This window comes from Acinonyx jubatus, chromosome D1 (genome assembly GCF_027475565.1).
Source record: "Acinonyx jubatus isolate Ajub_Pintada_27869175 chromosome D1, VMU_Ajub_asm_v1.0, whole genome shotgun sequence".
Taxonomy (NCBI): domain Eukaryota; kingdom Metazoa; phylum Chordata; class Mammalia; order Carnivora; family Felidae; genus Acinonyx; species Acinonyx jubatus.
The window spans coordinates 32,893,863-32,920,820 of record NC_069390.1 but is presented as its reverse complement, the minus strand read 5'-3'; the positions used below and the strand labels follow the sequence as shown (position 1 = coordinate 32,920,820).

The 26,958-nt window shown below is 37.9% G+C and overlaps 1 protein-coding gene across 3 annotated transcripts; it reads right to left on the bottom strand.

Annotated features, from left to right (window-relative positions):
• Positions 1–254: 254 nt before the first annotated feature.
• Positions 255–26,901, bottom strand: CCDC34 (coiled-coil domain containing 34). Of its 3 annotated transcripts, none has more exons than XM_053203362.1 (7): positions 26,509–26,899; positions 20,794–20,929; positions 14,338–14,445; positions 6,212–6,370; positions 4,981–5,122; positions 2,554–3,494; positions 255–2,436 (listed from the first exon to the last, which is right to left on the bottom strand). In XM_053203362.1, exons 1-6 carry the CDS (start codon positions 26,835–26,837, stop codon positions 3,280–3,282), a joined length of 1,089 nt encoding a protein of 362 aa, XP_053059337.1. In that variant the 5' UTR covers positions 26,838–26,899; the 3' UTR covers positions 255–2,436; positions 2,554–3,279. The 3 variants fall into 3 exon arrangements, with proteins under 3 accessions (XP_053059337.1, XP_026928763.2, XP_053059338.1); XM_053203363.1 differs by lacking the exon at positions 255–2,436 and adding an exon at positions 3,835–3,888 and having other exon boundaries at positions 3,356–3,494; positions 26,509–26,901; XM_027072962.2 differs by lacking the exon at positions 6,212–6,370 and having other exon boundaries at positions 26,509–26,901.
• Between the last annotated feature and the right edge of the window lie 57 nt (positions 26,902–26,958).

The window sequence follows — 26,958 nt, the reverse complement described above, 5'->3', positions numbered from 1 at the left end:
ACCCATCTAAAGTAGTGGACTCCCTCCTCTACCCTGTTAACTATTTATCACAATATTCTGTCTTATTTTCTTTACAACACCTAGAGCCAGATAAAGTGCTGTTTGTTTACATGCTTAGTATGTTTCCCATCCCAGTCACATAAGATCCCATGAGGGCAGCATGCAGGGGCTCTCTTATGCACAGATGAACCTCCAGCATCTAGAATATTAACTAGCATACATTAGATATTCAACAAATATTTACTGAATCGATCTGAAAGAAATGAACACAGTATTCCCTTTTTATTTTTAGAATAGGGGTAAATGAAAGTCCATCCCAAGCACTGACCAGTTAACTTACTGTTGGTAAATCTTTAACTGAAGCCAGTTATTATGTAAATCAATTATCACTAAAGACAAAGAATATCTTTGGTAGATCTTATCAGAATTATCATACAAAAAAGAAACTTGCATTTTTACATACTCCCACTTATTATTTTATAACCCCATAAGTTTCTAAATTAGATAAGGTATTAAACATTGAAAAAATGAGGCATCTTCCAGGTAAACAGACATAAAACCAGGACTCACAGACTTAGGTCTACAATACCTGTGTTCTTTCCATTGGATCATGAATTTGTTGACATTATAGGTTACCTAGATATTTCAGAACACTTCCAAAGTGGTAGTAAAATTCAAACAAATTTTAAAAACCTCAACAGAAATTTCAAATGTTATAATGTCGTCTGTAATGCCTAAAATATCAAGTATCCGGACATCAAGAAAAATGGATTCAGGTTAAAAACACTAACCTCCTGGTGATCAGATATGTTGATTGAAGTTTCCAATTAATAAAAAATGGATTTTAATAGTAAATAAGTTTGGTATCAAAATCTTTTTACAGTGGATCACTGGAGAAGTAAAAAAGGACATTACACGTCCTTAGGATCAGGTCCAAATTCTGCAGCATACACAGAACCTTTTTTACTCTGACCCCTACTTCTCTCCCAGATACTTCTTGCCGCATGTTAATGAGTATGGTCAGCTTGTGACCATCCAGAAAACTCCTGCTTATTTTTTACCAGCTCAAATGTCACCTTCTCTTTGTAGCCTTTCTTAATCCCTTCATAGGCTGAACTACCTCTCATTTATGCTCCCAGATGAACTTTGAACTTGATTTTTTTTTAATGTTTATTTTTGAGAGACAGAGTGTGAGAGGGGGAGGGGCAGAAAGAGAGGGACACACAGAATCTGAAGCAGGCTCCAGGCTCTGAGCTGTCCACACAGAGCCCGAGGTGGGGCTCAAACCCACGAGAACGGTGAGATTATGACCTGAGCTAAAGTTGGATGCTTAACCAACTGAACCACCCAGATGCCCCTGTACTTCACTTTTAAGCAGTGTATTATAGCATTTAGTCTGTTATAGGTTTTCCTGGTTAGGCCGAAAATGTTGACTGAATTAAAGAAATATGTCATTTAAATTCCTAAATCAGTATGCAAAACATCTGTTACAGAGTAAATGTTCAATTACAATAGTTCCCCTTATCTGTGGGGATAGGTTCCAAGACCCCTCCCTAGTGGGTGCCTGAAACCACAGATAGTACCAAACCCTAGATATACTGGTTTTCCCTATACACACATACCTATGATGAAGTTTAACTTGTAACTTAGGCACAGTGAGAGATTAACAATAATACAGAACAAATTATAACAATATACTGTAATAAGTTATGTGAATGTGGCTTCTCTTTCAAAATACCTTATTGTACTGTAGTTACCCTCTTTTGGGACAGTGGTTGACCACAGGTAACTAAAGCCATGGAAAGCGAAACCAGAGACAAGGAGAGACTGATGTAATACTGGTCAAACTAATTAATGACTGATTGAGCAAAGTATTACTAGAATTACGGTTATAGCTAGAAGTTGCCTAAACACCTGAATCTACTGTGTGAAACTGAAGGTTTCTTAAATATAACATACATCTAAAACTCGCAGGAATTCAGGCCTATGGATACTTAGCGATAAGCGACACACAAGTTTATCACTACACTGGTAAATTGCACGTTCTCTCTACAGAGGTGAATTTGTTCAAGTGGAATGATTGTCTGAAAATATCACTACGTCTAAGAGGTTCTGAGAAGGATGGTCAGGCTTATAAATCTGACCACTATTCTGTCCCAACAAACCCTACTGGTGCCTCCCAAACTGTTTCCTGCTTAGAAGTGAATTTTCCTAGATTTCTGATGACGTGAATGCCCTTCAAAGATTCTACTGTCGCTCCTTTGCGTTGGTCAACAACACTGCCCGTTAGTCACTAGAAACTTGGCAAATTACTAACCTAGCAGAAACATGGAATATGTATATTCTAAATAGGAATCACTTTTAAATCAATTTACTGAACTTTATATTGCCACAACAAATCTTCATTTCTCGACGGTCCCTAAAAAAAGATACAGACTTTTAAAATTTAGTAAAAAGTGCTGAATGCTAGTTCAGTAATCCTTTGAACTACTTTCCTTATTATGTATTCATTAGTAAGATCTTAGCTTCAATAAATATCACTTAACCCTTAACATTAAAAAATAATGTACTGCTAACCTTAATTTCAAAATTAACTACCTAATTATAATGAATGTGTAAGTATTTGTACGAAGTATAGCAAAATACTATTAGTGTCTCAAGATTGCTACATGTTAACCTCAGATCCAGAGCCTATAACAATGCTTTTAAGTTTCCCTTTCAAAAACTCAACCCTCATTTCTTTGTTATAAAAAACATGCCTCTAGTTATTTAAAAATATATACATAAGGAAAAATACACCAAAAGCTATCAAGGAAGACTGTGTTTGATTACTCTAGAAGTCTAACCCATTTAGATTCTTCTAAGAGTTATTTTGAGCATGCAGTTTACAAAAGCTTATTTGAACAATTTAAGCTTAATCTTACTATGATAAACATAAACACGAATAAACACAGAGTATGAAAGAACACCATACAAATTGTTGGTTTTACTGGTATTACAATGTCGTTTTAATACAAGCTAAATAGAAACACAATTGTTAGATATCCAGTCACCTATCCTGTGAAACAATATGCCAAGATCTACCTTGAAGCACTTATAAAAATGAAAATGTATAAAACGTCTTCCTCAATTAACTCTAAGGACAACATATACAAATGCAAAAACATGAACTTGTTAATAATCACATCAAATGTTGAGCTGCTGCCTGAGCAGTAAAAAAACTATTCTAATTTTAAAATTAAATAGCTCCAGGTAAAAGCATGCAATTTCCCATATCTGCTATCTTTGTATTCTGCACAGAGTTCCAAGGCAAAGATTGTTTCTGGCTTTCTGAACCACCAGAGACGATGACCTGTGTGGCTGACTTATTACAGGCCTTTTAGTCTTCTTTCCTGATAGGTCCTTAGCTTCTTTGGAAGGAGGCATATGAATGGGTCTCCATGGAATTGGGTTATAAAAGGCTGGTTCTGGATAAGAATTTCCACTGTAAAAATCTAAAATTATTAAGAAGTCAGAACAAAACAAGAAAAAACTTCTTAAGATCAAAGAAACTACTTATTTTTAAATTCCTAGAAAAATGTTACAGTATCAAAAGGGCAAAAATATCACTGAGAAGCCAACTTAATCCATTTAAAACTTGAACTCTAAAATATTTTCAAACAAGTAACATTTTTCAAATACAGTAAGTACTGCAGTAAAAATTAAAATATAAATGATAATTCTAGAAGTCCAAAGAGTGTTCTTAAAATCTATATAAATAAAACCTCACATAAAAATTTTACTAGGAAATCCCTTTTTGAACCCTTAAATTGAACAAAATCTTCATTTTCTTACCTCAGTCTGGGAAACCACTGATTCTGTACTAGTTTTCCCTAGTCAGATACTAAACTTTAGAGAGAGAGAAAAAAAAAGTATATTGCAATAGTGCATATTTAGCTAAAGTGAACAAAACTCTTATTCATAATGACTGAAATTCTACATTACTATCACTCAAATTGATCAGATTTCATAATATCACTAAAATTTTGCTTATTAAAAGCAGTAGAGCATTTGCAGACAAAAGTTTATTTGAACAAAACTCATTTAAATTGCAAAAAATTTAATAAAATAATCCATTATTTTAGCAAATAACTTCCAGTAAATATGTATATTCCCACCTAAAGTTTTCACTTTCCCATCCAATCCTTCGGTCAAAACCACCGCTTATTACTATTTTTTTTCAGACAGGAAAAGAAGAAAAAAGAGCAGACCATGCCCGGTGCCTACTAGCTGTAATGGATGACTTCCATGACATGTGGGAAAGGCCTGAACCCTGACAGCAGGAATGTGTCGTTCAGACACTGGCAACCCACTTCGACTGCAGAGATATGTCAACACACACTTCACCGAGATGGTCAAAACAAAGTCTGGAATATGTTCTATTGTGTGAACAGAACAGAATGGGAGTATTTTTTAATAATAAATCACTTAAACAAGTGAAGGCAGCTGTCAGCAAGGCCTGAGCTTCCAACATGAGGCACAAAGAAAAACATGCAGCGCCATTTCCAACAAGGGCAGGCCCGAAGGCCCACCGCTTTTGTGTCGGGGTCATACGCCGCCCCTGCAAAACAAATGTGCCCGAGACGCTGCAAGTTCTGCCTCAGGGAGGGTTACAGGAAGGGGAGAAAAAAAAGGCCCCTTAAATGCATCCTCCTTAAGGCTTCAAAAGCCAAAAACATAAGAAAGTTTCAATGTGTTTCTTAATGTTACAAATCATTACTTTTGCAACTACTGCCTTTAAAATATACCTGATTTATAGAGAATGACAATAAATTTATTGCTATCTCTATAGGAACACAGTGTGTTATAATCTTCCAGAAAATAGTAATTTGAAAGAAAAATGATTTTTACACATTTCTATTTCTGTCAAAAGGAAACATAATGTATAATATTTGCTCCTGCAAGCCATATTTATGTAAGCCACATAACATTAAAACCAACCTGTAAGTTTTCCGTTGGCATAACCATAGCCCTTTGCAGCTGGACGAGGTTTATTTTTTGCATTTTCCAACCATTCCTTAAACTTTTTCTCTGCTATTTCCTTTTTTTCCTGTAATTCAGCTTGCCGTTGTTTTTCTTTTTCCTTAAAATGACAAGACCAAAGAATCTGTAGTGATATTCTAGAACTAAAAATTCTATTCAAATTGCACTGACTCTTTTCCCCAGTAGCTCCCCACCCCAATGGCTTACTGATCACAAATACTAAGTCATATTTATATAATTTGAGAGCAAAATTTAACATGGTCAGGGATACTATCTAAAGATGGCTGCCTCTAAACAACAGTAAGACGTCAAACCCCAGAAGAAAAAAGCAATTTTCTGTTTGTTTTTTTTTTAACGTTTATTTACTTTTGAGAGAGAGAGAGAGAGAGACAGAGAGAGAGAGAGAGACAGAGAGAGAGAGAGAGAGAGAGAGAGAGAGAGAGAGAGGCAGGGAGGGGCAGAGAGAAAGGGAATCCCAAGCAGGCTCTGTGCTGTCAGCACAGAGCTGGACACAGGGCTCAAACTCAGGAACTGTGAAACCATGACCTGAGCCGAAACCAAGAGTCGGATGCTTAACAACTGAGCCACTCAGGTGCCCCAACAATTTGTTGTTTTAAAATAGAACAGTAATTAATAAAATGTAATAAGGCTTTCATAAAAACACATTAAAAATATTTAAAACATAAACAATGATAAAGTTTGAACTACACTGAAAATATACCAACAGGCTTATTAATATTTGTCAACCTAACAAAACCACAATTCATATTCATTTCTGAAACTTACACATAGCATAAATAAGTAGGGATAGCTTCATATATTTATTTTATGCTAAGATGGTACCAATTTTCCATAAGAAACTTAAAAAAATTTTTTTTTACTAAATTAAAAAAATTTTATTTATTTATTTTTGAGACAGAGAGAGAAACAGCGTGAGCAGGGGAGGGGCAGAGAGAGAGGGGGACACAGAATCTGAAGCAGGCTCCAGGCTCTGAGCTGTCAACACAGAGCCCGGCCGGGGCTCAAATCCACCGCGAGACTGCAAGATCGTAACCTGAGTGGAAGTTGGACACTTAACTGACTGAGCCACCCGAGAGCATCCCCTCCGTGAGAAACTTTTTATACAATATAGTTGGCATGTATGAACACCAAAGCCATACATCTCAACTGGTCACTTTAATAAAAATACCTTTTCTTTCTTCTTCTTCTCACATTCTTCAGCATTTTTTTTCTTCAACCATTCCTGATATTTTTCTTTTGCCTTTTCTTGCAAATGTTCTTTCTCCAGCTCCTTTGCTGCTTTTTCCTCCATTTCTTTATTAATTTTTTGTTCCCTTTCTTTTTTTTTCTTAAATAAAAATGAAGGAGTTTTAATTGGAATATTTATAATTATGCTCATACAAGCAATGAGTGTTATATGAAGTAATCTTTTAAACTTCAGTTATTTCTTAAAATAGGTGGAAACATAGCGACCGACACAATGTGGCTTATGAAAATATGTAACATACCTGCTCAATTTTAGTCTACCAACTGGGCTGTAAGTTTCATGATAACAGTAACAAAGACCTTGCTCATGAAAGTAAACTCAGAGCCTGTGACAGTACTAAGTAAACAGTAGGTATTCAATACAGATATATTGATAGTGAACTGAAATTACAACCTGTTAGACTATCCTGAATTTTGTATGTTTTAATAAATGTTGACCTTCACTCTAAAATAGGAGCGATATACCTACATTTCTTGGACAGTTTGCCAATATGAACACTTAGATAAAATCTTCTCCATCAGTGAGTTACAGAGAACAAAAAAATAACATTTTGGACCATTAGATACTGCTATAAGGGTACATACAGACAATCTCTAGCTATACAATTCTTGTAAGTCTTACACAGATCAGACGTTGGCCAACAATGGTCCCCAAGCCAAATATGGTCCACTAGCCACCTATATTTGTAAATAAAGTCTTATTGAAATGGAGCCATACCAATTTATTTATATATTTGTTGTCTATGGCTACTTTTGTACCACAACAGCAAAGTTGAATGGCTACAACAGAGTGTATGGCCTGCAAAGCCTAAACTATTTATCTGGCTCTTTACAGAAAAAAATTGGACTATAACTCAATGTTTTTTTCTTTTTGATTCAGAATACAATTTACCAACACAGTCACATTCTAAATAAGCCAATGACATGGCTAGCTCTCTTTATCAAAGGTGTAGAGAACAACATGCAAGGCATAAGTATATGCAATACAGATGCCAGATGCATCACCCTTCACGGAGCAAAGAAATATGGGCTAAGAAACAACATTCTTCCACTGAAAGCATCTTGTAGAATACTTTAATATAAGCAATTCAATTAACACCCAAGTAACAAACATCAGTTACATACAATATATGTCCAGTCCTATGCAGGAAAAGCAAGTCTTAAAAATCAAAGCCTGAGTCATTCCCCAAGTTGCTAAGTGTACTTCTGTCTTGCTGGCCAGATGATAGCTCCAAAAAGGAATCCTTTCCTGCTGAGAATCCGATTTCCACGGAAACAATACTGGATTTTAACTACTCTACTGTCAGAAAAGCTATGAGATTGAAAAGGATCTTGTAGCATATCTGGCTCACTGATGCATGAGACTTTTCCACAACTCATCAACGAGGAGTCACCCAGTCCCTACATTGTCTTCAATTATAACAGCTAACATTTACTGAATGCTGACTCTTCCTGTTACTTTTCTATATACTTTCTACGTTTGTACTATGTCAATTCTTATGACCACAATATGAGGTGAGCACTATTATGATCTTACCTTACAAATGGGAAATGAAGGCACAAAGAGGTTAAGCCATGTGCCTAAGGTCACACAGATAAGTGGCAAATCACAGATCATACAGACACAGAGATGAATGAATATTAAAAACAATTTTATGTCAATTAATTCCACTTAAATGAAATGTCAAATTCCTTAAAATATTCCATTTTCCAAAACTGATTCAAAAAGAAAAGAAAGGATCTGAATAACCTTCTATCTGTAAAAACAATTCGGAATTTAAAACTTTCCCACAAAGAAAACTCCAGCCTTGAATAGCTTCACTGCCAGATTCCATCACACATTTAGGAAGAAATAATACCAATCACCACGTGAATTATTTTGGAAAACAGAAAAAAAAAGTGTAAATATTCAAACTCATTTTAAGAGCCCAGTAGTACTCTGATATCAAAACCAGACATGGAAGTCATTAACATACTATCAGGAATAAGCAAAAGAACTGTTCTCATCACCAAAACCATGAAATTCTTAGGGATACATTTAACAATACATGTGTAATACCACTGTACCTTGAAAACTAAAAAAAAAAAATCACTGACAGAAATTAAAGATGACGCAAATAGAAAGAAAAATCATGTTTACAGATTTAAAATTTGATATTACTAAGATGTCAATTTCCTCCAAAATGATCTATATTTTTAACGTAATCCCAACTGTGGCAGGCCTTATTAAAGCAAACATGATCAGAGAAATTCTAAATTGTATATGGAAAGATGCAGAGTAACTAAAACAATTTTGTAGAAGAAAAAATGGAGGATTTACACTCTCTGATTAAAAGAATTACAAACTCAAGAATTATAGAGCTTCAGTAATAGGCTTGGGTGGTAATGGCACAGGATTAGATCAATGGGAGAGAATAGAGTCCAGAAATAGACCTATGCTTAGACGGTTAATTGATCTTAAACAAAAGTGCCAAGGTAATTAAATAGGGAAAAGATTATCTTTTCAACGAATAGTGTTAGAACAATTTAGCATCCATATGCAAAAAAAAAAAAAAGAAAAAAAAAATCCCTGATGCTTAATTCTTACCACACATTAAAAGTAACTTAAAATATAGATAAAAGCTAAAGTTATACAACTTCCCGAAGAAAACAATGGAGGACATTTTTACCCCCTTGGTGTTAGGCAAATGTTTCTTAAACAGGACACAAAAATGACAAGCTATAAAAAAATAAAATATCAACTTTATGAAAATTTAAAACTTCCCTTTAAAAAATACCACTGAGGAAAATTAAATGGGAAGAAATATTTGCTATATCTGTATATCTATATATAGATATATATGAATGAATTAAAGGAATATATAAGTAATTCTTACAATTTATGAATAAGACATACAATCCTTCCACAAAATGGGCAAAAATTTAAGCACAACACAAGACAAAAACAGGACAAGAGATGTAGAAATGGTTGGTAGTGTTATAGACTGAATTGTGTCCCCCAAAATTCTATGTTGAAGCCTTAACCCTCAAAGTGACTGTATTTGGAGATAGGACCTTTAAAGAGGTAATGAAGGTGATTAAAGTCGTAAGGATAGGGTCCTAATCCAGTAGGGCTGATGTCCTTATAAGAGGAGAAAGAGACATCAGGGATATTCATGCAGAGAAAAGGGAATGTAATGGTGTGGAGACAAGGCATCCATCTTGCAAACCAGAAGAAACCAAACCTTACTGATAACCTTCATTTTAGACCAGCCTCCAGAACGATAAGAAAATAAATTTCTGTCATTTGAGCTACCCAGCCTGTGGTATTTTGTTATGGCGGCCCTAGGAGACTAATACAATAAGCTTATGAAAAGATGCTAAATTTCAGATCTCAGGGAGATGAAAACAATGACACCCCACTACACATGCACCAGAATGACTTAAAATGAAAAAGACTGACAATATAAACCTTGGTAAGGATGTGGCACAGCTAGAACTTTTATACAATAGTCATAAAAAATGTAAAATGATACAAGCATATTAAAAAAGTTTGGCAATTTCTTTTAAACACATACTTACCATACAACCTGGCAATTCAGTTCCTGAGCAGTTACCCAAGAAATGAAAACAAATGTCCACAGAAAGACTTGTACAGGGGCGCCTTGGGTGGCTCAATCAGTTAAGTGTCCAACTCTTGTTTTGGCTCAGATACTGATCTCATGGTTTGTGAGTTCAAGCCCCATATTGCACTCTGTGCTGATAGCATGGAGTCTGCTTGGGATTCTCTCTCTCTGCCCCTTCCCCACTTGGGCTCTCTCTCTCTCAAAATAAATAAACTTAAAAAAAAATTGTACATAAGTGATCAGAGAATTTTATTCATAATACCCCCAAATCGGAAATAACCCAATTTCCCATCAACTAGCAAATGGATGGACAATTTGTGAAATTACATAGAATATAATACTTATTGTTGAAAAAAAAGAAGGCAAAATCAATACCAGGAAATTTTAAAAACAAAAGAGGCCCAATGCAAAAGAATATATATTCCATTATTCGATTTATATGAAATTCTAGAAAAGGTAAATCTAATCCAAAGGCACAGCAGGGAGACTAATGGTGTCCTTGGAGCTGAGGCCCACTGTGGGTGGAGATCAGAGGCTGACTACAAAAGGGCGCAAGGGAACTTTGGGAGTGATGGAAATGTTCTATGTGCCGACTATGGCACTGTTTATCCAGGTATACAAGTTTGTCAAGTCTCATCAAAATTAAGAAAGGTGTATCTTATTGTATGTAAATTATAGTTCAATGATGTTTCTTTTAAAACATCAAAAAGACTTTCTGTAGAATTTATGCCAGAGAAGAAAGAATGGAATGCCTTTAGTTGTTAGCAAAAGAACAGAGCAGGCACTCAGAGAGATGGACTAAGAGAGAGCAGCCCGTTACTAAGTGGCTTCAGGTTTTCTGGCACTCCAGTTCTATACCACACAGAGCACAATAATAAATCTTCCCTTTTTCAGGACGGGGCCCTGAGAGAACCTTTGTTTTTTGTAACTAAAGGAAACTAACAAAATAACTGGTTACTTAAAGTTTCTGAAGTTCTATTTTGGTTCCTCTAGTAGTATCTGCCACAGTGTAAAAGTATTCAGTGCATGAATAACAGTGTTATCAATCATCTGCTTTATTGATCCGAATTAATTTTTTACATTGAAATATCAGTTCCATGTCTTAAGAGTTAAAAGTAATTTTATTTTTAATCTTTTTAAAACAATGAAGGTAAATAAAGCCCTTTTACAAAATATGTGATAACATGCTGTAAAAAAAAATAAATCTAAAAATATGAATTAGTATGGCCACACAAATTTAAGAGTACCAGATGAGATAAGCCATTTATTTGAAAAGGACTTAACAATTTACAGTCATATTAGAAGAAACCAACTTTGCTAATGGATACATAAATTCTTTTTGTCTGATTACTTGATAGAACACAGTGAAAATGACTTAGAGAAAATTACACCACAGATATAGCTAAAATGTGAATGAAGCTAGAGGCAGTGGGGGACCACACACCATGAAATGTAAACAGAGGAGAAAAAAGCTAGATGCCAGACGGGAAGAGAAGAACCAGGAGAGCAGTCTTTACAAATAGAGGTAAATCTAACTAAGACTGAACTAGGAAATCTGACAGGTCTGAAAGAAAAAAAAAATTAGAGTAATCAATTATTCCTTCATTTGTACAAGAATTCTGCAGAATAAATAAATTTAATTTCTCAGGGCTCATTTCTGAACTATTCTCATACTTATGGACTCTTGCTTTCAATAATTGGTGATTCATGTCAGGACAAGCCATTTCCCTTCAAAAGAAAAAAAAATTTTTTTCTCAAATAACTGGATTAGATCTACTGACACTAATTAAAATAGAGAATATATCATCTCTCAGCGGTATCTTACATTCTCAGAAAAACAACAACTATGTTTGATTGGCATGGTAAAATGAGCTTAATGGAGCTAAAAGATAAGAGAAGCTTTTAGAGGAGAGAGAACACTATTCTGTACATGTAAAATGGTTTTGTTTTATAGCCAAAAACTTCACAAAATTATCACCCAGAGCTTGCAAATAGTCACACAGACTTAAAGAATTCTTTCTTGTTATATTATGGAATGAAGCAACTTAAAAATAATAACAACTTACTTCTGAAGATCAAATATGTTTATGGTTACAACACACACACGTCCAGCCAATTTCCTTCTTATAATATCTGGATGAAGAAAGCTATGTCATCTTCAACTTACTGAAATTATTGGTTAGGTACTCTTATTAATTCCATTGAGCATTAGATTCAATAATAGTTAAGGACAACTAGAATGAAAAATTTGAAACTCTGTCCAGTAACTTAAATATTTGACTAAATTCATAAAATTGGATCAAATAAGAAAAGCAGTACCGTTCTAAATATGTAAAAATCACAATAGGAAACAAACAAAAGATAAGTATTTTCAAAATGTCTAATTTATGAGCCAATATAAGAATGTATTAAAACTGAAAGATAGCAGATGAACATAGGGGAAGGGGAAAAAAAAGAGAGAGAGAGGGAAGCAAACCATAAGACTCTTTTTTTTTTTTTTAATTTTTTTTTTAATGTTTATTTATTTTTGAGGCAGAGAGAGACAGAGCGTGAACAGGGGAGGGTCAGAGAGAGAGGGAGACACAGAATCTGAAACAGGCTCTGGGCTCCGGGCTCCGAGCTGTCAGCACAGAGCCTGACGCGGAGCTCGAACTCACGGACCGCGAGATCATGACCTGGACTGAAGTTGGATGCTCAACCGACTGAGCCACCCAGGTGCCCCATAAGACTCTTAACTATAGAGAACAAACAGGGTTGATGAAGGGGAGGAGGGGGGGATGGGCTAGATGGGTGATGGGTACTAAGGAGGGCATTTGTTGTGATGAGCACTGGGTGTTGTATGTAAGTGATGAGTCACTAAATTCCACTCCTAAAACCAATATTACCCTATATATTAACTAACTAGAATTTAAATAAAAATTTGAAATAAAAAATAATAAAATAAAACTGAAAGATAATAGATTTACTCATACATTCCAGTAAAAAATGCTTTCTATATTACAAAGAATGATGCTAGATCTTATACTGGATTAAAAAGTTATAATGTAAAAAATAATTCCTATCCTTAAGAGTCTTAAAATTATAAGGAAGTGAAGATATATGCATAATACAAAATAGCAACAAAATATATAGATAATGCAAGGCAGTGTATGACAAAGTGATATAAATTGAACAAGGATTCAGAGAGGGAAAGAGTTTCTATTTCAAGCATGTAATCAGTGAGTGATTCATGCAGGAAATACTTCAAGTTGGATAATAAAGGGAAAGGTAGGGTGGAGGATATGATGAGATTCCATGTTGATGAAGTATAATATAAAAAAATAAGGAAGTAAGAAACAGAATGGAAGTGTTCTCAAAACTTCTCATGACTACATATCCCTGGGGAGTGGGGAGCACAGTCCATTGAGATTTCCTTGAAATCTGTTGTGTATCTTAAACACAATATAAAAGTTATATTCCACCCCATTAAATATCTATGCTTGCTTTAATATGAAAATAACACTCTTCCTCTCAAAAATTTCCAGTAAAACTAATACTCTAAGAAGATGGGCCACGATAATCTTATGTGTGCTCCCAGAAGAATGCTAGTTAGAAACAACAGCACAGAAGGAAGGGAACCACAGGAGGAAGATACCGCTCAGAGAGCAGAGAGTAGAAGATCTTTCACCAGCCAGGCTAGAATTGTGAAAACATTATTCAGAGGTCGGTAGGGAATCATAAAAAATATATTTTGAATTGGGGAATGACGTTTGCCTTTTTAGCAAGATCAGTCTGGCAAAGACACAGAGGTTGTATTCATTCACTCAACAAACATTTTCGGGTATCTATTATGTGCCAGGCACTGATCTAGCTGCTAGAGAACTGAAGAAAAGAGGCAAAAATCTCTGGTCTGATGGAGTTCACATCCAGTGTGGGGAAATAAACAGTAAATAAGTTGAAAGATACAACAGGACCAGATAGGAAGAGATCACAAACAGGAGAGTAGGGACTATACAGGAAAGGTGGGGTGAGGGGGGGGGTCACACACAAATGAATATAATTCTGATTATGCTGACGTGGCTGACAGCAGTACTCATAACAGAAATCAAAGGAGAATGGGCACAAATGGGTTGTTTTAGATTTGCAGGCTTAGAGCTGCCTGCCAACTGAACAGATGGAAACCCAAGACTCCAGCATGTCAGGCCTAGAGATACAGACTTCATGACTACCTGAAGCAAGACACAAGGAAGCCACAGGAGGGAAAAAGGGAGAGAAGCAGAGAACAAAGGGTAGAAGACAGAGACTTAGCAAATGTCCATGAAGATAGAGGAAAAAAAATCAGGTCAGAGAAGAAAGAAACTGAGAGAAAATAACAAAAACCTAGGTTATGAGGAGTAATGAAAAGAAAAAGACTTTGCAAAAAGAGCGGTCAGTATGTGGGTGTGCATTTTCTTTTTCTCCCTACCTGTTCATTCTTCTTCTGAACCCATTCCTTGTGCTTTTCTTCAGCAATTGCCTTTCTTTTTTCACGCTCTTCCATTTCTTTTCTTTTTTCTAGCTGTTGATTTAATTCCTACAGATTTTTATTCAAACAAAGGCAACATTTAATAAAAGTACTTGAATCGCATATTAAAAGCAAGTCTGACATTAACCAAATTAAACAAGAACATAATTTCCTTTATAGAAAGTACACCATTAGTGACAATAACTTACTTCAGTAACTATTCTATGATGAAAAGAAAGCATTGGTAAAAACTATAAGTCATTTTTTAGAAATGCAAATAATTGCTTGGCAGCAAAACACTAGGTTCTTAGACTAAACTTCAGCTAAATTACCCTCATTGAAATCAACTTTCCCACACATAAATTTTGGCATCACTGTATGCTATTGGCAGAAGCTCAAGAGAATTGCAACTTTTTTAGCTATAAAAAGCTTCTAGATTCTTAATGCAGATAAAGGACAGGAGTTAAATAATCCCTAAATTAAAATTTTAATTCAGAGTTAACCAAAAGAAGAAATATAGAGAAGTGATTCAATTTTCTTGAAGAAAAAAAAGAATCCAGATTTTTCTTCACTGATTTTATAGCTGCTGGAGTGTAAAACAAAACCACATTCATATCCCAGATTATTTAACTGCCTTGCTGTCACTCGAATCTACACGTTTGGGCATTTCCTCAGGAGAAAGAATGTAGAAGGTATGGCCAAATAAAACTTCGAGCTGAATGCCACCACTCTGTCACTCATCAGTTAAATTACTGCATTAGTTGAGAATGCTGTTCAAACTAGACTCCTAGGACTCAACTGCCATAATTACTGGTTATTTTTCTTCTCCCTCCTTAGATACTAATAATCAGATACTTTTATATCTCTTTCATTGGACCTCAGTCCTCCTCCCCAGCCCTCCCTTTCCCAAAGACCTACCTACCTGAGCGTGGGTGCTAGTGGGAGGGCCAATTTTTCAACTGTCAGACAATTCCAGTGTGATACATGAAATGAAGATAAAACTTGACACCAAGAACATACCTTTTGGACTTTAGAACAACTGGTCGCAGGATACCTGTCTTCCATGACCTCTCATCCTAAAATTCTGCTGCATAGAAAATAGCTGCCCTCACTCGTTCAGAAAGTCTTCCAACTTTTCAACACTATACACCCCTCACCACCCCAAAAGTAAAATATCCATCTTGGTTTTAAAGGGATTCTTCATTACCTCTACAGATGCTATGCCTTGATTATTCACCTAATACTTTTTTTACGCAGTGCCTACTATAAAGACAGCAAGAACGAAGATACAGATGAAATTCCAGACGTCTCCAATCTTATGTGAATCTACATATGAAAGCATTAAAGCACCATATTGTGAGGGGCTGTGTTTAACAGTTCAGGAAGTGGAAAGGAAGGGAGGGGAAGAGGAGAGAACCAGTGTGAACCACGGTAGTTGGAAATGAGTACCATAAGAGGGTCAGTGAGGAGATGGCTTGACAAGGCCGGGGCAGACTAGAAAATCAGAGCGTCGTACTAACTAGATAGCAAAAGGTCTTTCGAGACAGGCACAGTAAATTGAACACTACAAAGCAGGAATACATGGGAAAGGGAATGATTCTGAACCCTTCAAGTTTGCAGACTGCATTTGAAGGGAGGACAACTACTTTCAGGGAGCTGACTGGGAGGCTGCCACAGTGTAGGAGTAGTGAGGGGAAGAAGGTCTGAGAAGAAGTGTGTGTGTGTGACTGCTAGATACAGATCTGACAACCACATATCCAAAATTTTCCAAAATACTCTTATTTTATTTTTAAGGAAAGTAGTCATTTAAACATACAACTAATAATATGATTGATTATATTTATGTACCCTTTTAAGATTCTTCACGTAACTATACTAAAAACTCAGAGAAAAAGCAGACTTATTCTTCACAAATTTTAGTTGATGTAAGAATTAAAGATGAAGGGTCAAAAGTACCTATAACTGACAAAATGCTGTAACTGACTTAAACAGTGCTCTACTGTCAGGATGTCTGTTCGAGTCATTGGCTACCCCAGAATACACATCCCTTTCTGAGACACAATCCCCTCTCCCCAACAAACACACAGGCGGCCCCTCTCAGAATTCCCAGCCTGACAGCCTCCACCTGTTTACCACCAGGCCATGCCTTTTCCAGATACAGCCAGCATCCTCTCCAACACAGACCCTAGGATGTCTTTTGAGAGACCACTGAGTTTCAACAGAATTATAGTTATTTTCCCACAGAGTGAACACTGGATTATGGAAAACCAAAATCCAAAAAGGATCCTAAATGTATATTTTTATTTCAATAGCTTTTGCTGACTTTCGAAGAACTTTTGATCACTGAAGGTAGGAATCAGGAAAAGTTACAGTTTTGAGTTTCATCAACTCTAAATATATCCTGCCCTATTTCTTTATTAAGGGCTAATGAATGAAATGGCCATAGGCAAATGGGGAAAAAAAAGAAAAAAGCACCTGGATTATTCACACACTAGATCATTTTTATAATTTAGAACAGATTGTATTAAAATGTTAAAGCAAATGTTAAAAATTAGAATTAACTAAAGGTTATGAAGAATTTAGGGCAGTCTAAGTAAGTTTTTTAAATAATAAAAATTTAAATATAAAATGTATATGATCTATAATACCAATATGCTAGTTTTTATAATACTAATGTTCAACATTTACTATATTTATCACTCAACATTAGTTACAAATATAACCAATTTTATAAGCACCATATGTTGATGGATTAAAGAAATTTCTTTTTAATTTTTAAAAAAATTTTAGGGGTGCCTGGGTGGCTCAGTTGGTTGAGCATCTGACTCTTCATTTCCACTCCGGTCATGATCTCGCAGTTCACGGTTTGAGCCCCACATCAGGCTCTGCACTCAGCATAGAGATCACTTGACATTCTCTGTCTCCCTCTCTCTCTGCCCCTCACCTGCATGTGTACTCGCTCTCTTTTTCTCTCAAAAATAAACATTAAAAAAAATAATAAAAAATTTTTAATTTTTTTAAAAGTTTTTTAATTCAGTCTTAGAGACATGTCTGAAACAAATGCCTGTCTAAAAATCTGTTGCTAAGATGAAATTTAGGAGAAGAAATAATTTTTTAATGACCCAATTATCCTCTAAATTTTCCTTTAAGTTTTCAAGGAAAAAAACAAGACCGGTAGGGTAAGTTCAAAATTAAATACTAAGTCTGACCCATTCATTTCTACAATACACCTTGACATTATGGAAAAAACACTTAAGAAATTGGAAGCTGAAAGAATGAGGACCCAGTCTCAGCTTTGCCAGGAACTGAAACATTGGCAAAGTTACTTTCTGGTCCTCAACAAGAATCTGAAATGAATTGTTCCTTATGACTAAAATCTGTGCTTTTAATGGTACGACTTGTAAACAAATTAGAGAATGCAATAAAGTAGGACAGAAAAATAAGAAAAGCATCACTTAGAAAATAAAACAAGGAATAGGGCGCCTGGATGGCTCGGTCGGCGGAGCATGTGACCCTTGATCTCAGGGATTTGAGTTTGAGCCTCGTGTTGGATATAGAGATTCCTTAAAAAATAGAATCTTTGAAAAAAAGAAAAACAAAACAAAGCAAGGAAAAGGCATGAAAATAAATGTGAATATCACAAGAACGTAAAATAAACTTATAAAGTGAGTAGTGGGCCTATATGTTTTTATACCGTTCGCATGAGTGATACACTAAGATTCATGCTAAAATATTTTAATTGGTTTAGAGTTAATGATGTAGCCATAAGAAACTTCAAAGTACTAAATACATGAAGAGATTTTAATCTTTCAACTAAGCATACCCTGCTACCTGCTTAATCATTGTGGTAGGGACTTTATACTCATTATTTTCATCTGTTCTCAAAACAAATCTTCAGGATTTATTATTATCATCTGTTTTAATACATAATAACAACTAACTTTCATTGAATGCTTCCTATATACTAGGGTATCTCCTTATGTTCACTTGGGTCCTCATAACAACACTATGAGGTCAATATTATTCTCCCCCTTTTACTGATAAAGAAATTGAGGCAGAGCGAGGTTAAGGATATGCCCAAGACCTAAGTTTTTAATCCAGAAAGTACAGCTCAAGAATTTATGCTTTTAACCACACTATTATTGCCTCTCTAACATCTGGTTTACAGATAAAGAAACTGGGACTCAGAAATTGGGTAACTCTGCCAAGGTCACAGTTAGAATGGCAAAACTAAAATTTTAGGCTTGTTCTATGTGACTCCAAAGTTCAGGCTCCCTTTTGAATTTTTTGTAATTTAATTGACTTCTTTTACTTCTTTTACAGAGTATGCTGACTCTGAAATAACTTGAAGGGATTCCTCCTTTCCTTAATGTAATAAGTGAATCTCTAGGTTGGAGATAAAGCTAAATACCATAAACTGAACTCCACTTTACCAATGGCTCACTAGATCAGTGTTTTCCAAACTGAGTCTAAAACCAATCTGTGGGTTTTAAAAACAAAAAATAAAGGGGTGCCTGAGTGGCTCAGTCAGTTAAGCATCTGACTCTTAGTTTTGGCTCAGGTCATGATCTCACAGTTCATGAGATGGAGCCCCATGCTGGGCTCTGCGCTGACAGCACGGAGCCTGCTTGGTACTCTCTCTCTGCCCCTTCCCTACTCACGCACTAAATAAAGAAGGAAGGAAGGAAGGAAGGAAGGAAGGAAGGAAGGAAGGAAGGAAGGAAGGAAGGAACAGAATACCAGATTTTGCACAAAATCAAGACATCGTTTCAGATACGTATATGTATACATTTGTGTATGACATGAAGCAAAGTATATTTCTCACCAGGAACAAATATTTTGAAAGCTACTGCACTAAATAATGGAATTAGAAATGTTAAAATTTGAGGCTAAAACTCTGGGGTCTCAATAAATCACATTAATTCTGAAAATAAATGAAAAAGCTTTAGAAAGGCCACAAATAGCAATGTTATCAGTAACAATACCAATACAACAATACCCGTCACCATATTCTGTCTCATTTAAACCTCACAAAAATCCTGTGACATAGGTATTATTTTTATTCCTATCATACAGATAGGAAATTGAAGCGAAAAAGTTTAAACAAGCCCACCTGGCATCAAATATTAAGATCTTTCTCAAGTCCCGTGCCCTTCTAAGAGGAAACAAGTACTACTGTGCACTTCTCCAGGAATAAATTTGTGTTTTACAAACATCATGCAACAGGGACACAGCAGAATACACTGGTTTCTACAATCATTGAATCATGCCACGACCCCTGAATATGTGACTGCCTACACAGTTCAAAATCCATCACAGAAATAACTAGTGACAAAACTGATATGGAAAATTTATTACAAGAAGATCATGGACAGCAATGCTTTAGATCCAGGGATTTTTATGGCAACATAGTTACTAACAGGTTACATTTAAATATATGACAATAGTGAACCAGTTAATTATATTCTAGTATATATCTAATACACTTAAAATACATTTTAATAATCTTAGCCAACCATTTAGAAATGATGTCATAAACACATTCAATTATACAGAAATATATTAACAATATGACAGGTGGAAAAAAGGTTACAAAAGAGTTTGATGCTGTTTCATTAGAAATTAGACATACCCCTTACCACTCAGATCTACTTGGTTTCTAGGTTCAGATAGGGAGAACCCAGATAGTGAATAACTACAGGATGCCAAATCCTCCAAATCCTCCAAATCCTCCAAATTCGTTGCTAGGTTCTCAGCAGCAAATACGAAGAGTTCAAAGGATTCATGTGAAAATGTATCTCACGCTATTTTAGGAGTTTGGAGAGTGAGAGTTCAGAGAGAATCACAAACACAGAAATGCCCACAAGTGAGGCAGCGAGGCACAGAGAAACTGAAAAACCCTGAAAGCCCAGCAGATTCCCGTCTCCCCACACACACTCACCCTAGGCCAAATGCTCTGAGTGATAGGGGGGTAGGTTTCTGTCTCTATTTCAATTTTGGTTTCTCTTTTTTCTTAAAAATTTTACCAAATAAATGCAGTTGCATTTACTTTAGTTAAATGTATATATGGTGAAGCTCCATTTTATATGTCTTAATATACACACTTGTAGTTTGTTTTTTTTTTAATTTACACTGCAGAAAATCTGGAAGGCTATGTGCAATAATATTAACATTGGTTATGTTTAGGTGGTAAAATTAGAGATTTTCATGTTCTTCATTATACTTAGCTGTATTTTCCAAATGTTCTTATGATGAATGTATTATTTCTACAAGTAGAGAGATTAAAGCGGAAATAGCAAACTGATACAAAGAAACGGAAAAATTTTGTTTTGAGGGATAATATTAACATTTTACTTGTGACAGCAGCTCTAATTTGTGAACTCATAGATTCAGCAAAAAGGATACTGTCTAATTTACCTCCAGAGCCTTCTGTTGCAGACGGTCACGTTCTTCTTTTTCTTTGCCAACAAACCACACTTCCCATGGTGTCAGGCGGCTTTCGGGTAGGCACACCTGTTTCTGTTCTTGGTTATCTTCTGACCCAACCACACTGCTACAAGAGAGAGGACACTATAGCATCTGTATTCAAACCTCTTTGGCTTAACAGTCAAAATCACTGAAACTACACAGCAAAAGCAGTATAATATATACTAAATGTATTTATAATACTGCGATTTTTATAAATACATACATATGAATTTAATTATATATAAACATACACTTGAAAAATCATGAACAGGAAGTCCAATATTGGAATTAGTTATCTATCAAACTGCTTTTGAATTCATCACCTAAAATCACATTATTTAAAAACCCATTGGGATAACTATACCAATCCATTCGGCTCAATGACAACATTTTTTTTTTTTTTTTTTATTCTTAAAAATCTCTCTTGGGACACCTGGGTGGCTCGGTTGGTTAAACATCCAACTTTGCCTCAGGTCATGATCTCGTGGTTCATGGGTTTGAGGCCTGCATCAGGCTCTGCGCTAACAGCTCAGAGCCTGGAGCCTGCTTCGGATTCTGTGTCTCCCTCTCTCTCTTCCCCTCCCCTATTCATGCTATGTCCCTCCCTCTCTCAAAAATAAACATTAAAAAAAAAAATCTCTCATCTGGACAACTAATTACAACAAATGATCCTAATCAGATCCTGGAGCAGACTTTCCCCTTTTCCTCCCTTAAATAGTCCCAGGGGGGTGGGGGTGAGACTATGTGTGTATACACACACACACACTCAGAATGATAAAGCAAATGTGTTAACAATTAAGGATTTTGGGGGCGCCTGGGTGGCTCAATCAGTTAAGCGTCTGACTTCGGCTCAGGTCATGGTCTCATGGTTCGTGGGTTCCAGCCCCGTGTCAGACTCTGTGCTGACAGCTCAGAGTCTGGAGCCTGCTTCAGATTCTGTGTCTCCCTCTCTCTCTATCCCTCCCTCATGCTTTGTCTCTCAAAATAAACAAAAAAGGTTTTTTGTTTTTTTTTTTTTAATTAAGGATTTTGGGTGAAGGGTAAACAGAATTTTGTTTTCTTTAAGATTTTAAAGTAATCTCTACACCCAAAGTAGGACTCAAACTTGCAACCCAAGATCAAGTCCCGTGTTCTACCAAGTGAGCCAGCCAGTTGCCCCAGAAATTCTCAACTTTTCTGTTAAAGTTACCAAAAAATATATATGGTTCTTATATTCTTTAATGTTCTGGTTGACTCCCTTCTGCCATTCTTCAGACAGGGTGTTTATGACTCCCCAGTTTAGTGACTTCCATGTCCACTATGCACCTCTGTCAGTCTGTCTCTTTTTAGGTACATGGAAAAATAAGTACTCATTCATGCTCAAGAGAAGAGGGGAGGGGAGGAGAAATACTGGGCCTCAGCCAGATACACAAGCCTCATAAAACTTAGCAAAAGCGGAACCATTAGGACCCAAGGAGAGAAAGGTTGTTCAGGACCCAAGGCAGCTCTAAAGACTAGGTGTTTATAGACTCAGTGCCTCTGTCTCTTTAACATTCCTGCTTCAGGCAACCAACTGCCTTGCCCACTGCTCTGCACAGCTTCTTCTACCTCACAGCTTCGGCTTACTCATTTTTTTCCCTGCTATTCATTCATCCATGTCCTCATGCAATTTGTATTCTGGCAGGAAAGAGACACTGTTGATGTGTTCTTTATTTCTCATATGAGCGTTTCCTTTTCCGTCTTGAAGAAACACCTCATCAGCTCCCACAGTTTCAACTACCACCAGGTGCGGATGGTGCCCACATCAGTCATCCCAGGCCAGATCTTTCTCCTGAGCTACAGACGTATTCCCAACCATCTGACAGACAGCTCCACCTAAATATCAATCAGCGGCAAACACGTCTAATCCTCTTCTACCCTCTCCACCGAGAAAAATTTTACTTCTCTTAAAATCCTACCTCAGTGAAGAGGACCAAGAGCCACCCAGCCAGCCACGCCAGACACCCAGACCTGTGTTCCTCCTCCTGTTCCCTGTCCACATTACTGCCCCCAGCACCCACACCTACGCCATTACCTAGTCATGTCTCTTCTGCTTCTTTCAATTTTCTCAAGCCGTTTTCCTCTTTCCCAACCTTACCACCAAGGGGTGGACACAGCTGGCCTTTCTGCCTCCGTTTCAAACCATTTTCCACAACTCTGGACAGATTCAGCCTTCAAATGCGATCATGTCACTCCCTACCTCAAGGGTCTTCTGTGGCTCCTGCCCACAGGATGAAATCCAAACTCTACAGCCTGACACCCACGGATTGGCTCCCACCTGTCTTCCCAGCCTCTTTGCCAATGGCTGCTCTGGACCGTACCGGTCTTGTTGCACTGAAGCAGACTGATGAATGCGCCATGCCCCTGTGCTCCGCAGTTTCGTCCAAAACTGAAATGCCTCCACCTCCCCAGGGCGAGCCATGCAAGAGCTTGGTTTGGAAATACAACGTCTGGGATGAATCTCTACCTGCTTCCTCCTAGCTAAGTACATTTCTGAACCTACTGAATCCTCTGTTCTCATCCAGCACATGGACATGAGAGCAGAGGCTCCCTCACAGGTGCTACTGCATGAGACAATCTATGCTACGGCACTTAACACAGATTCTGGGCACTCAGTGAGCATTTGGTGGGTGTCATTTTGTAGGAGGAGGAGTTCGGCTAATCCTACTATCCCTTCAAGATTCAACTCAGGGGGGGCCCTGGGTGACTCAGTCGGTTGAGCGTCTGGACTCTTGATTTTGGCTTAGGTCATGATCTCTGGGTTCGTGGGATGGAGTGCTGTGTCTGCTCCCACACTGGCAGTACAGAGTCTGCTTGGGAGTCTTTCTCCCTCTCTCTCTTTCTGCCCCTCCCCCTCTCGCCCTCTCTGTCTCTCTCAAAATAAATGAATAAACATTAAAAAAAAAAACATTCAATTCAGGCATTAATCTTTATTCCCTCACAGTAAAACTGCAAAATATTGGACTAAGTGCCTTGGGCTGTCTGTCACTTGTCCATCTCTGCCATAGGCTATGAATTCCCTACAAACAGAAAGCATGTTTTAACTCATTTTTTATTTCAAGAGTCTAGCTTAGGGCCTAGAATATAGTAAGGTCCTAAGAAATATTTGTTGAAAGGGTGAGATCAGTGTTTTTCTTAAAAAAAAAAAAAAAAAAAGACACTTTAAATATTAAATGTCTTGCCTTAACATTTTTAACAAATGATATCATATACACTACAAAATGTACAGCATATACACTACACCTCTACCCATAATCAAAAGAGGCTTAATAAGCAGCTTTTTACAACTAAGACATTTATTTATTAAGGCATGGTTTTCCTAATGCACAGAGTGATATAAAAACCAGGATAAAGGTGAATAAATAGAAGGCCCAAGGCATATGATGAAAGACTCCAGGAAAATACTTCTCAGTATCTTTTCTGAAGTCAACTGTGAGCTTCATCTCAGTCCCATCCAACACGCTCGAAGCCATCCTCTAAGCACGGCTCTATGAACACCTAAAATACCCAGAGCTCATCTCACCATGCGCACCTGATGCCTCAGTCTATCCCTGTGGCAGATGAACAATGGGCACAAGGCATACAATCCCACACAGCTCTGGGTGTACTCCCTGGTCCATGGAGAGAATGCCCACTGCTGGAACAGGGCTGGGACTATGGCTCGGGCTGCCTGCTCTCCTTATCACCTCACCCCCAAACTGTCCAGGGCACCAACTGAAGGTTGGAGGTAGGGAGGACAAATGAGGAAATTTTGTAAACACTTACTTTCCTGAAAGGAAATGCTAGGTTTTCTGAAGCATTTGAAGACAGCCACTGTATCTACATGTTCTCTAGGAGTGGGAATTAGGCATTCATTCAGCACATTTATTGAACACCTAATAGGCATCTGCCACTTACTACCCACAAGGCCTGGCAAGTTGTGTATTCCTTCCAGGCCATATCCTACCTATTCCCTTTGGTTCATAGGGAATGAGCTGTGATATGGCAGCAATAAGGAGGGAAGCCTTAGTCCTGGGATGCTACCAGCTTGTTTGGGCTTTGGCTAAAGTGAGACATAAAACATGTCTGGCTCCTCTCCTGAGCTCCACTTGATTAGGGCTCTGGCTCCTGGAAGCTAACGCAAGGTCTCAGTAGCTGCTCTGTGGTTTTGATAACCATCGCTCCTCCATAGGTTGCTAAACTGTGTCGACACTGCTCAGCCTTGTTGGTTAGACTCAGAAGGTAGTTTCCAAAGCCTTAAAATTATTTCAAAAATCCTTGGGACCAACTCAATCCTGAAGAATGCCTATGATGACCCACATGAGAATGGACTCCCAAAACTCTATCATCAAGAACCACTATCAGGTTGATCAGAGGCCTGTTTCTTGTTGTTACAACCAGTCTGGACAAGTGGCTTGCTTGGTTACTCTTACTGACCTCCATTCCCCCAATGTACTTACTTTTACTTTCTCACTGCTGTGACTGTGTATAGCAGTCATCTCATATGGTTCCATATTCCATCCACGCATTCTGGGTATGACGGCCTTACCCTCAAGCGGGCTACCTTGCTGCTTACACATGAAGCATACGTTCTCTGGCCTGTATTTCTGAGATCTCCTGTATTGTGCCTTACACAGCTTGATAATCAGAAACTTGTGAGTGTTTTCTAAAGATGATGCACGAGCCTACTCCAGAAGGAACCTGCATTATTCAGCCTGTCTCAGAAAGTTATTCCTGCAGGGATAGGCCCTTTGTTCTTGTTTCTATACAGCTCATAATAATAGGCATGTCGCATAGGGAAGACAAAACCTGATCGGTATACCTCAGTGCTAGGCCTGGCTCTGCTAATAGCTAGGTGGGTGCCTCTGAATCCCACTTTGTACTTGTATCCTGAGCCACAGTTTTGTTATCCGTAAAATGAGTACAATAAATTCATGTAGGCTTTAATTTCGTGAGAGTAGAGGCCATGTCTATCTTGTTTATGGTCCCCCGTATCTAGATTAGTATGTGGCACAAACTAGATGTTTGTTGAGTAATTGTAGAAATTAAAAAAAAAAAAAAAAAAAAAGGTGATTTTAATAATCTCTTTGGTTCTAGCACTGACTCAGTGATTTCTATTCTGTTGGGTGAGTGGTCAGACCAGACCCAGCCTTGTCTGTGGATGCGGGGATGGGCATTGCTAATCTATGTTTCAGCTCCTCATTTATGGCCCCCAAAGCAATACTGCTTTACTACAACCTCCTTCATTGGCAATCAGATCTTTTTCAAAATAACCCCAGGTACTACCAAGGCGCAGGAAACAATTTTGGTGTTAAGGGTTTGAACAAGAGTTCTGGTGTCCACAATCTGACTTGTGAATATTCAGGAAACTCCTGAAATGGTGGAAAATTTTGTGTTTTTGAGACTACGTACGTTTTTCTGCACAGGGACTGTAGGGATCATATTCTCAGTTAAAGAGATTTAGAATCCTAGAAAATCTGCAGGCATGTGTGAGAACTGGCCCACAACTCTACGTGCAAACAGCAGCGGCACCTCAGAATGCCGGGGCCTGCACGGCCCCGGCCCCGAGGCGGGCGCCAGGAGGGTGTCTGGCCGCCAGAAGAAGACGCTTGCAAGGGTCTAAGGGATCTTGAGAGGGGCAGTACCGGCCCGTAGCCCAGGGTTTACCTGACGCACCCCTGTAACTCCACTCCTCTCAGGTTCGCCACCTTAGCTTCTAAATCCTGAGCATCTTCCTCCACGTCCTCCTCATCCTCCCCGTCGCCATCGTCGTAGTCAAACGGGAAGCTCTGGTGGCCAAGGGGAGACAACAGTGACATGGTGGAATTGCTGCAGCTCAGCGGCGGCGACGGCGAGCAGACCGTCACCGTCTCCGGCCCCTGCCCCGGGGCGCCCGCCATGAGGTCGGAGAAGGGGCCGGAGGAAGGCCGAGACCTGGACCTGCGGCCGGCCGAGGAAGCCGGCGAAGCAGCCCCCAACAGCCCGGCCGCCCACATCGGGCCCGCCAAGTTCAAACCGGCAGAGTGGCGGCGGGGACGTGCTCTCCCAGCAGGCCCCGCGCGCGCCGGGCCGGCCTATCCCGGCGGGCGCAGACCTCGCGTTGCCATGGCGACGCGT